Genomic DNA, 17,580 nt, shown 5'->3' on the forward strand with positions numbered 1-17,580 from the left:
GGTTTGTCTGTCTTCCTGGAAGGAAAAACCCTGCCATCTCCATATGAGATTTGCCTTCACACACACACAATTAATTACGTTAAATTAATTAAATTGCTAGTAATCAAAAGCAGAATCAAATTTTTAAAAAATTTGGTGTGATCTGGCATAAGCATTTTTTGTATGTTGACACAATTTATTTAATTTATATGTAATTTAAAAATTATTTTTAAAATTTAAAAGGTTAATCTATAGCACATTCATATTGGATGTGCTCAGGGTTAGATAATCTAAAAATCTTGTTCTAAAGACCAAACATGGATTTTTTCTAAATCATTTCAGACCTTCAGTAAACAGGGTAGAGGTCTTCTGCCAGGTGATGAAAATCATTTACTGCCTAAAAACATTCACAAGCATTTATGCTACAGTGAAACTCAGACCCATTGCCTTCCTGTTGGGAGCATAGATGCTGCCAAATTTAAACGAATTGCCAATAACTTAAAACAGGTTTGCTAAAATATGGTAGCTAAGTTAAAAATTTTGTTTCCTACTACATGTATGCACATGCAGAGATGGTTGTCACTGTCAAAAGGATTATAACATGACACTGAACTAAAAGCACTATCATAAAGTAGTAGTAGTAGTATGGCTGAAAGATCACATTCATGCATGAACAAAAGACAGATTATAAACTGGGTAAGAGATTACTTACTATGAGTAAGTTATCCTGCTAAATGATAAGTAATTCTCACTGGGTGGATCATTACTAAAAGATGTCATAGCTATTTATAATTCATCATGTGGTGGGCAATAATAGTTGAGAAAACATTTCAACTTATAGCACACTAAGACTGTAAATAGGTAAAAAGCTGCAGTAAAACAAGAAATTTATAACATTGGATATGAAGACTTGTAGTTAAAGTCTTGTTTCAAAGGACAGCAGTACACAAAATATGATACTCTTAGCTTAACATTTTGACTAATTTTTCTCATATTCCATATAAATTTATTCATCTGGCATCCCACCACACCAGCTTTGCTTATTCTGTTATCTTTTTCCATATTTAATTTACCATTTCACTAAAAATTATGCCTGAATAGCTGAAATAGTTTACATGTTCTATAAGTTCTGAATGCAGCTGAAGTTTTTCATCCTCTTGTCTATTTTCCTAGTTTTGATCTTTTTATTGCTAAATTTTTTTGCCAAATTTGTTAAAGCTGCTATTCAATTTAGGTAAAGAATCTTGGAGACTTGCACAGGATTCTGCATAAAGCAAAGAGCTAAGTTTGATGTCTTTTAATATTTTGTCTACAAAACTTAAATACGGATCCTTGTTACATTCCCATGATTTATTGACTTTTTGTTGTAAAGTGAAAATCTGATCCTAATAACTTCCTCTGTTTATCCTGAACTCGGCTTGTTCTTCTCCAAGTTTCCCTTCCACAATTTTTCTCACTCTCTTCTCAAGTATGGTTGCATAAATCTTACCTGAAACACTTAGTACAGAAATTCCTCTTGTGATTTTTACATTGTTTTATTTCCATTTTTATAAATGGGAGAGCTCTCATAGCTGTATTTCACTCATCTAGAATTCAGCTTCATTATACAGTACACCACCTGTAAAACTTTTATGCATCCATATTTAAGTGTGTCTGGTGAAATATTATCTACTCCTGCTGCCTTTCACATTTCAGGCTTTTCATTGCCTTTTCTACCTCAGGTGTTAATATGTACTCATAATTGCATTCCTTCTTGAAGGTTTTATGCAGATGTTCTGTTACTGCTTATTTCATTTAACAAGCTTTCAAAGTTATTCCAGATATCCAGAATATCTTTCATTTCAGTTTTCATGTCACCATTATCATTTTGGATTCGTTTAACATTGCTCTTTCTTCTATTTCTAAGCTTTTCTAGAACCTCTAGAACAGGGATCGGCAACCGCTGGCCGCATGCAGCCCAAACGCATTTTTGGCAGCCCATAAAAAGTTAACCATATTACATGGCACATGGCCCATATGCTGAATTATCTAAATAATACATTTTATAATATGAATAATAAATTAAAAATAATTTTATACCCATACTTCATGATATCGCCATGCAAATTGGCGTAAGTCAACCGTGTGAGTCATCACATGTGGGGATAACCTGGCGACTTCATCTGACGAAAATCGAGATTTTGCCGCACTGTTTCAGTCATGTTTCCTGGTCTGTATTTTAATGTAATTCAATAACATCAACTATTATTTTCAGAGGATATATATTTCTTAAAAATAATTTCAAAAATGGGTTCAAGAAAACATAAAATTACAGATGAAGGAAGGTTTAATGATGAATGGAACAGCAAGCACTTCTTGATTGAAAATGAGGATAATCCCCTTTGTCTTATTTGTCATAAAACTGTTGCTGTTATAAAAAAATATAATATCAGACGTCATTACGAGAATATTGTACTTTATCTCTTAATCTCAAGCTTTAAATAATTCTGTGTTTTTTAAGATTGATATAATAAAATTGATAAGTTAAAAAGTTTTTTTTTTCACTCACTATTTTCTCTTAACCCCTTAACATACAAAGATGTCTGTGACACATCTTTTGTTTATTGCACCAAAATTGATTTTGAATTTTGGTTTCACATATAAGTACAACCGAATATAGATGCTAGACAATCTTGTGCCTATTTCCTTTCAGCCGAGAAAAGTTGCCAACAGCATGTATCGGCTATTTCGTTTGCGTTTGCACAAATTCATCATTATTTTTCAAATGATGAATTTGATCCATCAAATCGCCCTCGCCCAAAAAATTAGCAGAAAAACGACCGCTTTCTGATTTTTAATTGGTAAGTTAAGGGGTTAATTAAACTCCCGCGAGTCTGAAAAGGTTGCCGACCCCTGCTCTAGAAAATTCTGCCGCCTTCCTGATATTTATTATTATTATTATTATTATTCTATTTACCTCCATGGGGTTACAAGACTCATTGTGGTCAGACTGGTCAGCACCAGTCTAAACACAAATTCTATTGTACCATTTGTTAAACTCATCCACTGTTTGTAGTTTCTCCATCCTCTCAGGTAATGCATCGTGTTCTGATCAGACCTTTGTACACTGGAACACCACCCCATCTCTGCTGGTAAGTATCTGCCTAAACATTGCAGCAGTTCTCTGGGTTGCCTTCACAACCTTTATGACATGTCCTCTGAACTTCAAATTTATACTTGTAATCACTTAAGATCCCTTGCTTCCTTCCAGTATAGCTCTACCAAGTGACTATGAAGCATCCAATCTGTGGATCTCAAAGTTCTTACATTTAGCTGCATTAAACTGATATCCTCATTCATTTTTCCACCTTATTCAAATCCAATCAAAGAACCAAAACATCAGCACTATTACTAATAACCCTCCCAAGCTTCACATTGTATGCAAATAACTAAATATCTCCCTGTTGTCCCATGACAATATCATTGACAAAAAGATTAAACAGTAATGGTTCTGGTACTGAACCTACTCTCAGATGCTGCTTCTCCATATACATTGTGATATCTATCAGAAAGCCAGCTACCAATCTAATTCACTAAACTGATATCATATGTTGCAACTTAAAAACGAACTAGTCATTTAGCACCCTGTCAAATGCCTTTGCAAAATCCTCCCAAAAAATTGGAGTGTGTGCCTGACCAGAATAGTGTTACCAGAATCACTTACATTAAATTTAATTGTCTTTATTTGTAAAACTTTCAACTAAGATTTGACAGTGTATTGAAAATGTATCGACAATGGCTATGAAACTTAGCCAAAAATTTTACAAATAAAGACATTTAAATTAAGTGATTCCATTATTAGTATGTTATGATGAATTCATTGCTCTTATTACTCTGCTGTAAAAGCAACCAGATTACTAAAACAAGAGCATTCCTTAACAAATCTCTGCTGGTCTTTGATCACCATCTCATTGGTCACCTGAGTCCCATCTCCATCTTGCAAAGTAATCCTCCACCATTATTTTTCTTCTTGCTCACCACATAGTGAAAAATTTCCTTGGGATTCTTCTGATTGCAGCTCTAGTCTCTTCTCATATTCTAATTTTTTACAATACTAGTCACTTTCCTAGAATGAGCCTTATATTCCTCATGTAGCTGTGCTGTACCTCTCAATTTATGTCTTTCTTTTCATCTGCAATCCCTGTTTAATTTCTCTAGTCATTTATTTGATTCCAAATTGCTTTATCTTCTTTACTTGAGGTATATATCAGGAGGCTGCTTAGAAGGATAAAAGAGAAGGGTGGCCAGCATGTTGCCTAGGTATGACTGTGGTGAGATGAGGTAGAGAGCAAGGATTATGAATGATATGCTGGCTGAAATGTATGAGGAGATGGGAGTACAGTTTGTTAATGTGCGGAATTAGTTTTAGGGATGAAGTGAGCTGTATGGGAGCAATGAGTTGCATTTGAGTGGTTATGGTGTGAGTCGCTTGGAGAGACTGCTGCTGGAAGGTAGAAAAGTGAGTAGAGTGAGAGAGAGAGAGAATAAATCAGATCAAGCGGGAAGTGATGTGGAAGAGCAGGAGAGTAAGTTAGGAGAGATTGAAGAGGTGGTTATGAATGAGGAAGTGAGTGGTATGAGTATAGAAAATGTGAGAATGGATGTGCAAGAGGAACAGGAAAATGGGGAAGTTCAGGGTGGTTCAGGGGTACACAGCATGAGAAAGGTGGATGCTCCTAGAGGAGGTGAGAGCATGTGTAGAAAGGAGTGGGATGACCTGGGATCAAGAGGAAACAGTTGGAATTGAAAAGGGTTTTAAAATGAATAAGCAGAAAGGGAAATGCCTCAGTCGAGCATTGAGAGATCACATCGAGTGGGTGGTATCAGTGGAACTATCTGTAGATCCAGAAATGAGCTGTTGTGTTTGTATACAAATGCTAGAAGTATAAGAAACAAGGCAGATGAAATGGTTGCATTAATTGCATCTGTTCAACCAAAGATTGTCGGAATAAGTGAGATATGGTTGTGTTGGAACGTCCTTCTTGACTCTATGGTTCGTCATCTTGTTAAGTTGTTGTTAATAAAACCAATTAATTGCTGATTGATTACTAATCAAAAGGTAGGGAAATTTATATTTATACTGCACCACCCTATATTTAGATTAGTCTATGTAAAATAGTAGAATCAATCTTCAATTAACTTAGCAGTCTCCTTATTCATACAGGCCGAATTTAATATTTTTCACTTAGGGCTCCCGCAAGGTTCGAACTTTTTATGAACGGTGCAATGAAAAAGAATCAGGCATACACAATATTGAAATCAACAAAACAAAACATTTAATATAAGGTTATATGACAAATACATAAATTTAACTCCGAAAATAAGACAATACAATTAACTTAGTTTGTCAGGTCAAAACATTCATATTAAATTAGACTTCAAATCTTCAGATACAAAATTCACAGTTCTCTCAATTACAAAGATTGTTCACGCTGATCAATACTACAAAATTTCTTGCTAAATAAATTTGCTGGTATCACTCAGTTACACTCTATATTTAACACTTAGCAAGCACTTATAACATTATTAATCGCAGCAGTTATTGCTTCAAGGGGAATTATTTTCAACTTCTAACTTCGGCTAAATTCAGTGAAACGCCACAGTAAATATTAGGATATTCGAGATGGAACTATCACTTAAACCTTCACACTGAAATAAATAAAATAGGACTGTTCTTACCAGGATTAATCCTCAGCACATCAGATTCAATGTGAGCACATTTTTTGATCTGGTCACCTGGTTTTCAGAAGGATGAAGAGATGTTGGAAAGGGTCCAAAGGCGACTGACTAAGGTAGTTCCTGACCTCTGGAATGTCGAGTATGAGGAAAGATTGAGGAGATGCAATTTGTAGAGTCTAGTGGACAGTAGGAAGAGGGGAGATATGATAGAGACTTACAAGTTTGTAAGGGGTTGTTATAGGATCAATGCTGGAGAAGTTCTACAGAAAATAGTGGGAGATCGGGAGAGAACCAGAGGTCATCTCTTGAAACTGTATAAAGAAGGTGTGAGTAGGGGAATGAGAGGCAGGTTTTTTTTCATGCAGAGTTGTAAATGATTGGAATGCCTTGCCTGAGAGTGTGGTGTCTGCAGGGAGTCTGAATGTGTTCAAAGCATGGTATGATGAGCTGTGTGTGTGATAAAAGAACCTCCCAGATGAGTCTTTGACTCCATGAGGCCTTGGGTAATAATAATAATAATATAATCTACCATCACTGTCATCAGTTTTCTCTTAAGTATCAACTATGCACTACTGACATTCTTCCCTTCAAATCTTTCATTTGTACTATTGCAAGTTGGTTTTCTAAGTCTATTATAGTTGCCTGCCTTATAATTCCACATAAATTTCTTCTGCTCTTGATACTTCTGTATGCACATTCATCTTCTAAGTCAGGACTATATAGTCACTCACATCAACTGGAGTATGACATCTCAGTCACAATTAGATCATCTGATTTACAACCACGTTTAAAACTCCTGATCTTTGTGTTTCTTCATCCACATGCTGCCTAAGACAGTTGTCCATCAAGAAATCCAAAAATTCAGTTCCTTTAGTACTTACTGTATGCTACCTCATCTGTGCAGTTTATGCTGCCATAGTTGAAGTCCTTCATAATAATCATTTGCTTTGCACCTACTAAATCAAACCAATTTGCCTAAACATTTCCTGTTCATCACCATCTATATTTCCTGATCTGTGGAAGCATCCCACTAAATATCTTGTCCTATCCACTTCTACTTCACACCATATACTCTTAAAGCCATTAGTGTTATTTTCACTCTGATTCTATACTCTGAGAGAACACAATTTATCTCTTACCATGAGTACTACTCCACAACCACATTTACTTATCCAATCCAGATGGGATATCAGCAAGTGTTAATTGAATGTTCAGCTGAACTGCCTTTTATCGTGTTTGTATAATTTAAGTCTTAGCTCAGGAAAGATCCCATAAGGATCTTTCCTGAGCTAAGACTCAAATTATACTTGTACAAGTACTTGTCAAATTATATCTTGTACAGTGGAACTATCAATGTTTGTACAAGGGTGGTGCAAAAACTGATGTATCTAACTACCAACCTATTAGTATCTCTGGAATGGTGGTGAAGATCTTAGAGAAGTTGGTAAGAATTCACATATAGAAATGATTGATGGATAAGCTATATTTTGCAAAGAACAACATTGATTTACTAAAAGGTTATGTTTTAGCAATTTGTTTATATTTTATAACAATGTTACTGCTGAGTTGGATAAAAGGAAGTGATACACTATGGTACTGTTAAACTTTGCTAAGAGAATATGGGATTAGGATATAAACCAGTGGTGGCTGGTGAAAATTTTGAGTGTGGGTGCTGCATATACAAAATAAGAAAAATAATTCATTTTTTCCTAATCAGTAACCAATTTATTAATAAGTAAATTTACATATTCGAGAATTTTGAGAATCGCCGATATTCATTTGCACTTGTTACGTGCAGTGACAGTGCAAAACAAATATCGGCGAGTCTAGTCGCAACTGACCGAACATGATAATTCTGAGACTGCGTTAGATCGCAGTGCATTTGTTTCATAAGCTAAAGCATTAATCGAGCAATTCCAATTATTAACTATTCAATCAATGTCGAAACATAAGCTGTAACCTTTAACATGTTGTAGTGCATTTATATAATGTTGTAAACATTTTATTATTTATAAACACAAACAAAATTTAATTTTTTCGTTTTTTCCTTGGGAGTGCTGCATTGTTGTAGTGCTTATGTACAAGCCGCCACTAATATAAACTATGACTTCGATATGTGGGTGGCTGAAAGATATCAGAAAGTGATATATGATGGGTGTGAATCTATCAAATCTAAGGTAACCATTGTTGTTCAATCTATACATTAATGATATTGGGAAGGTCCTGATAGTAGATGTTCAGTTGTTTGCTGATGATGCAAAAATATAGTTGAGTGTGTCTGAGCTCACCTATAAAAGCTTCTTGACTTTGATTCTTTTTAAAACTTGCTTATATGTTTTTCTTTTCAATATAATGTTAATTTTAATCCTTCTTAAAACAAAGTGATAACCACTTACAGTTTTAAATCCACTATATAATCTTGTATCCTGAACTGATATGAAGATATCACTAATACAGTAATATTAGCTAATAATACATTTCTGTTTTCTTGTCTTCTCACTATATGAATTTGTGCACATCTTTATGTTAAAAGATGATGTTAGTCTGTGTTCTGAAAAGAAATCCATCAGGCACTTAAAATTATTATTAGCTTTGCTCTTTTTTCCAAATTTTATCAAAATATTTCTATATACCTGGAATTAATTTCCTGTCCTGTTGTGTAGATTCCAACAACATCCAGTTTTTTTTCCATTTCTTTTGTGTTAGCTGCCTTCTCTAATGACTCAAAAAATTACTTTGTTTCTTCCTTAGGACAACCTTATGTGGGATCATAGGCACCAATTGACTAGGCAATTTCAAGCAGTTATGTGGGCAAATTTTGAAATTTATTAGCAGGCAATTTCATCTTCATATTTAGTGTTGAATGCTATTTTTACTATTCTTTCCTTGAACATTATTGCTCAAATATGACATCCTAGATTTATTATTTAATTATTTAGCAGACTTTCGCCTGTTTAGTCTTCTTTGTCTCAGTAACACCAGTTAGATTCCCATCATACTTCTTTAGTTCTTCTGCCAGTTCAACTTCTTTTCTGTTGATACTTCTTATGTTGATGGTCTTGATAGCGGTAAAGCACTTGACTAAGTTTGGCTCAAAGGCCTATTAAGTAAGTGTTGACTCATTGTATGGGTGAATTTCTTACTTCTGCAACTGGGTTGTCACTGGTTACGCATTATGTGTTTTAATGGATGGAACTTTACCTCAAACTTTGCAACTGATACTGGAGTTACACAAGGTTGTGTTCTTTTCACTCTCTTCTTTTCCACATCATCAGAATGGCTTTCTCCATTTGACTTCAGATCCAAATCCATACTTTTACTGATGCAGTCCTAATTTTCATTTAACAAAACTTCCAAAAGATCACTGCCTGCAGCATTCACGTCAACCTTGTTTACTTTAAAATCCTTCAAATCTCAAACTTGTCATTTTTTTGAAAAGGTAACTTTTTCTCCCATTTTTCTTTTTTCACACCCAAATCTCATACCTAAATAAAATGATATAAAAAATTTCTTATCCTACCCATGGTACTAACACACTATATAGGTTTATAATATTTCATGGGTGGAAGACACTAAAAAGAATCATAAATATAATACTACAAATATCACTACCTCAGCATCTATTAAAAAATTTGGTTTTCTTTGTCACTCAAGGTTTTACTCTACTTCAGATTAGCTCTAAATCTTACTGATCTAACCAACCATTATATACCTTTATCACATTTGGAGTGGTGCTCCTAAGGGCTCCCTAAAAATACTTCACTCCGCCCACTTTCATATAGATGTTTGATTATGTGTATTGGTTTGTTCTGCTTACTATTATTATGCGATACCTCCAAGTTCATGGGCTCATCATGTGAGGGCAGTCCTTCACACAACCTACCATCTCTATTACTTAATCTTAGCATACAGTAACACTATCCTCCATCTACACACAGTGCCATCTTCTACCCACCAACTGTATTTTTTTTTGTCTGTAAACTGCATGTATTCTCTGGTTGATCGGCATAGCTCCTGCTCTTCTACAATTCATCACTCTTTCACGGTTCAACTCCAAACTGATAGAGAGAATTTTTCTTCCAATTCACTCATTCTTTCTGCTGCTGCTATCCTTTGGGACAGTCTCATGTATTTTCTACAAAATACAATTGGAAGGTCTTCAAATTCAATATTAACAAGTATCTGCTTTCCCCTTAACTTTCTGTCTCTCCTCACTACTAATGTACTATAGTTTGAACAACCTCTTGTGTATGGGATTACCAATAAAAAAGTAATTCATAATTTTTCATTTTTAGCATTATTAATTTATTTCATTTAATTAAATTAATTAATTTCATTTCATTTACTTATGAGTCTTAGAATTTTGATATTATTCTTCTATTGTTGTTAAATTCTTGTCTTTGCTTCTTGTTTCCTCTTTCTTTCTTTAATGATAAATTAAAAACTCATTTATCAAGGGTTCCTTCACTGAAAAAATTTAGCTTTTTTCCATTAATTTCAGTTAATTTAATCGATACAGGCATACCTGGTCATATGACAAGTTAGGTTCCAGACCACCATTATATAGCAAATTTTGTCATATTGTAAATCACTGCTTTTCTGTGCGTGTGTATGGATGCATGTAATGGATTAATAACATTTTTAAGCAGTCACATATGTATGTTAACCCTTTGACATATAAATTATTTTTAAAGTTGGAACAGTATATATAATAAACTACTATTTATTTAATTCATTTGATTTATTTCGTTAATTGTTACCTTATTATAAAGAATATTAATAATTTTGCTTGGCACATACATAGCATCTCTTTGCTGGATGTTGCTTTTTTTTATCAGTAGGGGGGTATATGTTCAGGGAAATGTGCCCAATTTTTTGTCTGGAGTCTAATTGGGCAGTCCTTTTGCGATAGACGTCCACAGGTACTATAATTAGGTAAAGATATATTTGATAACACATATCTTCTGCTATGTTCAAACGGAAATTGACTATTGTTAGTTTTGATGTATTGGGTAGTTTGGAATATAAAACATAAGCATTGTAAATAGCAATATCCATCAAATAGAAAAATACTTTCTTGTAACCTTTGACGCATTTTCGCATAATTGGAAAACAACATCGACACCGCCCATTCCACAATTGTATTCAAGAACACATTTAGGTTTTATTACTTTTTCTTCATCGCCCCTCTTACTTCTCCTTACTTTTCCTGTATCTATTATTTCTTCTTTTGAATGCTTTGTGCTTATCATGTAAACATCCTTCTTATCGCGCCAACATAATGACAAAATTCCTCGACAAGAGAAAGTTTTTGATTCGCCTTTTTTTTATTTTATATGTCGTCAATTTCTTAGGCATATTCTTGCACTTTTTTCTAACTGTCCCCACAACATTTGTACTATTTTTTCTCAAGAAATAAAATAATTCTGGTGATGAATATCAATTATCTAAGAATAACGTATATCCTTTTCCTAAAATAGGTTTGGCCAACTCCATGATGACATTTTGAGATGCAGGTGTATTGCTTCCTGGAATTTTATCCTTTCCTGTATAAATTTTGAACTTTGAACAATATCCAGAGTCTGATTCACATAGCTTGTAAAATTTTATTCCAAATCGTGCTCGTTTGCTAGCAATGAACTGTACATAATTTAGTCAGCCTCTATATTTCATAAGGGATTCGTCAAATACTACATTTTTATCTAGTGTATATAATTGCTGAAACTTATTATTCAGGTAGTCGACTATATTTCTCACTTTACATATTTTGTCATCTTTCTTTATTGTTTCATTATCCATGAAATGGAGAAAATGAGATATAGCCAAGAAGCGTTTACGAGGCATAATTTTTGAATATATGGGTGTCTCGACCACAGCCCTCTCTGACCAATACATGTCTATATTAGATTTTTTTACCTGTGACATAATTATACATAATGCAAAACATGCCTGCAATTCGTCACTTGTTATTGGATACCATTCTCAGTCTTTTTAGTAATTTCCTCGTTTATTGCTTGAGCCGCATATCTATCAGTTTCTGTAACTATCATGTCAAAGAAATCATCACAAAGTATTTGTTTCAAAACAGAAAGAGGTGTCGGATTTGCACCAAATCTTAGCAAAGCAATTGCATTGACGCCGGTAATTTCCGTAAATGGTTTTATAATAGGAATATTTTCCTTTGCTTACCAATTCCATTCATTTTCTTTTACATCGAAATCATCGCTACTAGACAATATCGGTCTCTAACGTTTACGAACATTGCCTTGAACCGAACATCCACTGCTACTGTCGCTATTGTCACTTGACAAGTCAAAAATGCCAACACTTTGATGATATAAATTTGTCTCGCTTTTTATCCAAACTGTCCTCTCCGCTTTCAATATCACTTTCAGCTAACATATTATAAATATTTGCAGACATATTAGGGATGATAATAAATTGCAACACAAACTAACTAGTGAATAGAGTCTATTTGCATGTATATTCACTGCCTAATACCCTAAATTCGTTTGAAATTGATGCAAACTTCGTAACGTCTGCGATACGTCAAAATCAATTTTGGTGAAATAAACAAAATACGTGTCACAGACTTCTTTGTATGAAATTGACATGAACTTCGTAATGTCTGTGATACGTCAAAATCAATTTTGGTGCAATAAACAAAAGACTTGTCACAGACATCTTTGTATGTTAATGGGTTAATAATGTAAACCAACAAAGCATTCGTTGTCGGTATGCAAACAAAAAATTTAGAATAATTTTTGCAAAAATAAAAGTTATTCTGAATAGCTGGCTTAAGGAACCTACCAGCCAAGTTTGGTCATCAGTCTATTGTAGTATTTACTAGTGTAGTACTTTTTACTTGCACTTAGAACTTATCTTTGTTTTTAACCTGGCATTAGTAAGATGCCAGGTTAAAATGCCAGGTTAACAACTGTAACAACAATAGTGTGAGGGAAGTTTAGACTGTAGCCTTTTTCAGCGTTCAACACCGCCATCACTAAATTGAATAATTTTAATCTTAGTATCTAATGTAATAGGTTTACGTGTCTTCTTTTCACTGGAAGCAACAGCACTCAGACTTTGAATTTACTTGCCATTATTAACAATAAAATAAAATAACAGTCATAATTTATAATTCAAGCAAAACACCAAAACAAGCGAGCTATCAACAAACAGTTCACAAAAAAATGTGCATCGGTTGCTTCATGGGGGTGTCATGTCTCTAAAACTGTTGTGTGATAAAGTGTTACATTGCATAAATAGGCATTCATTATAATTGAAAAGCATTGTATGAGCAGATTGTCATAAAGCATTGTAAGGTAGGGGTAGTACTGTATCCATAGGAAGATTGAAGTATGGTTTGATCTTCCTATGCATATTTCTTTATGAAAATAATGCCATTTTTTATATAATGGTTAAATAAGGAATGCCTTGCTTGTTAAATATAATTGGTTCAGTTATTGTTAATTAACTGACATCTGCCTCACAGAATATTATTTTATTATTTTACTTAAATATAAAGAGCCAATAGGCTTCATTTCGGCGATATAAATACCAAGCATAGCGATCAGAACTTTCCCCACCTTTGCAACGAGTTGCCTGAGATTATACTACATACTAGGACTACTTGCATTAGCTCACGCTAGTAATCGCCAATACTTTTATAGATTACTATATTCGGCATGAAACTCTCTGATTCCAATCTTTGAGTTTCTTATTCGGTTTTAAAACAATGTGGGATTTAATATCCCCTTAATTTGAATAATTATTTTATTATTATTGGGACTATTTTTATAGTAACTCTTCATTATATGTACTGATTTTTTTTTTACCCCTATCCAGGACGTGGTGTGCGACTTTATTACATTGGTGGTGAAGTATTTGCTGAATGTCTTAGTGATAGCAGCATATTTGTTCAAAGTCCTAACTGTAACCAAAGATATGGCTGGCACCCAGCAACAGTCTGCAAAATCCCACCTGGTAAGTTATGAATAATATAATGATTCCTAGAAATTGTGAACTATGAAGAAACATTTTTGAATATTAAATATGTCCCCTTTAGATGTTTATGGAATAACTGTGAAAATGATCTAGTAATTTGTTATTGTTTTACAGAAAATATATTAGCAATATACTTTTGCACTTGAATGGATTTGGCATCATGAGCTTAGAAAAATTATTTATTGGGTCAGACATACTGCACATAGTTGAGGAAACTAGATAATCATGTGAGATATGGTGGCAACGTGTGGTATGCAAATGTGATAATGATGTAAATGGCATTCAGCATGATTATGTATCTAGTGAAAGAATAAAAATGTATGCTTTGGAAATGAGTATGTTTGTGGAGGGAAAACAGAACTTGTCCAACAGGACCAGGCAGACTATAGATGTAAGTAAAGATAAAACCCAGGTGGTAATTTGCTTGTTTATACATAAATGCCAGGAGCATCAGAAACAAACAGGTTAAGTTCATTGTTTTATTGAATACATTTGCTTAAGATTTGGCATTAGTGAAACTGGTTATCAGAGTCAGATGTTGTAACTGGGATTGAGTGTAAAGGTATAGCATTTTTAGGAACAACAGAAAAGATAAGAGAAGGGGTAGTACTAATGACTTGAGTCCACTTAGGATAGAAATGCATGAAAGCAATAATGATAATAATGTACCATGTAGCAATGAGTTTGAGGCTATCTGGTGAGAAGTGGAGGCCATCAGGATGAAACATATGGTAGAGGTGTTGCTACATTATTATTATTATAATACGGGCACCTCCATGGAGTTCGAAGACTCATTGCGGGAGATCCAATCTATGCATTGCTGATATCTTTCCATTCAATATATACCATGAGAACAATGATGGTATTCTCCTTAGTTTGTCATAATTTCCAGCTTTGTAGTTCAGCATGTAAGTTGTCCTAATTAGAACATCTATATAATTAACTACTTACCAGGAAAGTATGGCAAGATAACTGTCATCAACTAGTGGTAAAATAGTCATTCTTAATTCACACTCCTTGACTTTGAGTTCCTTCTTTCACATACTGCTTGAGAAAGTTGTCTCGCAATTTTCCTTCATTCTTATGAGATTTCTCTTCTATCCAATCAGTGTTTGGATAATTTAAGTCACCCATAATGATTACTTGTTTAATACCCATCAGGGTAATTTGGCAATGCAGGAGAAATTTGCTAAGTATTGAATGATTCCATGTTTGATATAAAAAAGATAGATTAATACATGTTTGATTCCAAACTGACCAAATTTATGTCTCAGCACTCCTTCCATAGGATTTCATGGGCAGGCAACACCTAAAAGAGTTCAGTTTACCTCTTTATAAGGCCTTGATATGCCCACATTTGAATTATTGATAAGTCTAGTCCCCTGGGTTTCTTGGGGGGATGAGGAAGCAGTGGGAAGGATTCAGAGGTGAGTGGCCTGTGGAACGTTCCCTATGAGGATAGATTGAAGGTGTGTGTGTGGATTGCAGAAGTTAGGATTGATAGGAGAAGAAGAAGAAGGGATATGATAGAAACATTTAAGTTGCTTTAATGGTTTTATAGGATAGATGCAAGGGAAATGATTCAGCATTTGGCTAGAGGGACCGGAACAAGGGGGGGGTCATCCCTGGAAGTTGAATAAAGGTGTGATTAGTTGGGGTGTGAAAACTAAATTTTTTGCTTGAAGTTGTGAATGAGTGAAATGGGTTGCCAGAGTTAGTTGTGAGTACTTTGTCTGTTAATGAGTATGGTGCCCATATATTTATTATATCGGCACCATACATGTTCATGGTGCCGATGGTCTCCTGCGATGAGTCTTCGGACTCATTTTCCTCCCCAGATATACTCATTTCCAAAGTATTTAAATGAGGCAATATCTGAATGTATACCTAGAGTGTTTTGAGAAACAGATAGGATGGTAGTAAAAAGGATATGTAACCTTCTTAAGCAAGAATCCATAAGAAGATCTATACAATATATACATGAAAACACAAGGAAATGTATTATTTATTAAATATACTACCATATATTTCAGTCTGAAATTAACAACCCATTGTCAGTGGCTTAAAAAAAAGTTCTTACAATGTAGAATGAAAACATTTGATTTATTCAAAATAGAAAGAGCTGTATGATGTTAAATTGCCAACAGCTTTATGCTTTTACTGAAGAAAAGGTTAATCATAACAGTGTAAAATAAATTAATAAAAATAAACCAACTAGATGTATTATCTAGTTGGTTTCTTAAGACCCCTTATGTCTTTATAAAATATCATTCTTGTTCTTAATAGTAATTTAAAAAAACCCACTTTAATGATGTGTTATTCTAATCAAACTTTCCCGTATTTGTGATAAGGATAAGCAGTAATTTCAATTCAAGTTAGGGTGGTGAAGCATGGCTTCAGCACTCTCCTTAAATAAGAATTCAAATTTGTACCAATATCTAAGTAGAAGGCGTGTTTCAGACCAAAGAATATTGTTGTCTGTCCCCTGTTCCGTGTTGAGCTAATTCAAACTTAGATGATTGATGTTATTCTATTGAGCATCCAGTTTGTCCGAAGTAGGAAAGATGGCAGTCACATGGAACTTGGTATACATCTGGAAGAGACATAATTCTAGTAGCAAGGCTTATACGTTGGTCATACATAACTGGTAATTAGTTTACGGAATTAACAACGCATATAAAGTATATTAATTAAAGGCAACTTTAATAAATAACTTCTATATTTCGGCAACGTCACGTTGCCATCTTCAGGAACATAAAGATATGGTATGTGCACGCAGGCACTAACAAAAGCAAATGAGGAAGAAAGCAAGAAACTAATATTGTTCCTAAAGTCCTAATGGTGCCCTCTGGTGGGCTAATTTGGTTGACTTGGCAGTTGGGCTGAAGTTCTCAAAATGTAAGTATCCAAATTTGGTGACCAGATCTGAGTACAGAAATCCAGATTTGTTCTAATCAAAACTTTATACAATGGGACCACCACATTTTTATCTCTCATAGTCATTGTTACCCTCAACAGCAAATGTTATCAGGTTAGAAATTATCAATAGGTTATTTAAAGATACTTTTGAATTGTGATGTCTATCAGATACTACATTCATGGTGTACCAGGTTAAGTCACTAAGTGTGTGATATTAGGGTTACTTGACTATAAGACAAATGCCACCATTCTTTGCTTATCAGAGACCCAAATAGCAAATAACTCAAGTAGGGATCTCATCTTGTACAACAGCAGCAACACAGATTTTTAATCTTTCATCGATTTTGAATGCATGCACACCCCCAATAATGAGGAGATACAGAGAACAGCTTCAAATGTTCATATGCTAACACTTTAATGTTTAGACTTTTTTTTTTATTATTATTTCACAATTTTTTGTTGGTTGTTCTCTTATTGTGCACCCAAAGAAGTCTTCTTGAAGACAAAACTAGTTGTACTGAATTAAAACAGTATTTTTTACTTTCTATCTGTTGGCTTTCAGTCATTTAATCTTTTTTTTTTTTTTTTAAATATATATATATATATAATACACACATATAAGCATGTTCTGTGAGATGTGTATAACATTGTTAGCTGAAAACAAATCAGTAACTAAGAAATAACTAAAATATACCACTTCCTCCTCAGATTATGAGAAGGCAAAATCTTTCTCCTAGAAATGTGAGCTGGTGCACCGCTCAGTCCTGAGTTTGCTGTGACTGAACAGTGTGCACTTGTAATAATCAAACCTGCTGCAGTTTGATAGATCTTGTACTGCCACACTGTTGCCTCTTCTCCCAGAGTGAAAACAAAATTGTTTGGCATCTTGGAGGTCTTTATGCATGTACAAAATAAAATGTTTACTTTACGGTTTCAAAAATAGCATTGTTAGCCAAA

The 17,580-nt window shown here is 34.1% G+C and overlaps 1 protein-coding gene across 2 annotated transcripts in view; it reads left to right on the forward strand.

Moving 5' to 3' along the window:
• LOC150098911 (SMAD family member 3-like) overlaps positions 1-17,580 on the forward strand; it is a 162,470-nt gene that overhangs the window by 125,945 nt on the left and 18,945 nt on the right. For both annotated transcript variants that reach the window (XM_090404669.1, XM_090404668.1), the window contains exon 7: positions 13,546-13,683. In XM_090404669.1, coding sequence (XP_090260795.1) covers positions 13,546-13,683 — 138 coding nt within the window. The remainder of the gene's footprint in view (positions 1-13,545; positions 13,684-17,580) is intronic.

Source organism: Typopeltis vanoorti, chromosome 15, assembly GCF_054136105.1.
Source record: "Typopeltis vanoorti isolate ZY-2024b chromosome 15, IOZ_Tvanoo_1.0, whole genome shotgun sequence".
Classification (NCBI taxonomy): domain Eukaryota; kingdom Metazoa; phylum Arthropoda; class Arachnida; order Uropygi; family Thelyphonidae; genus Typopeltis; species Typopeltis vanoorti.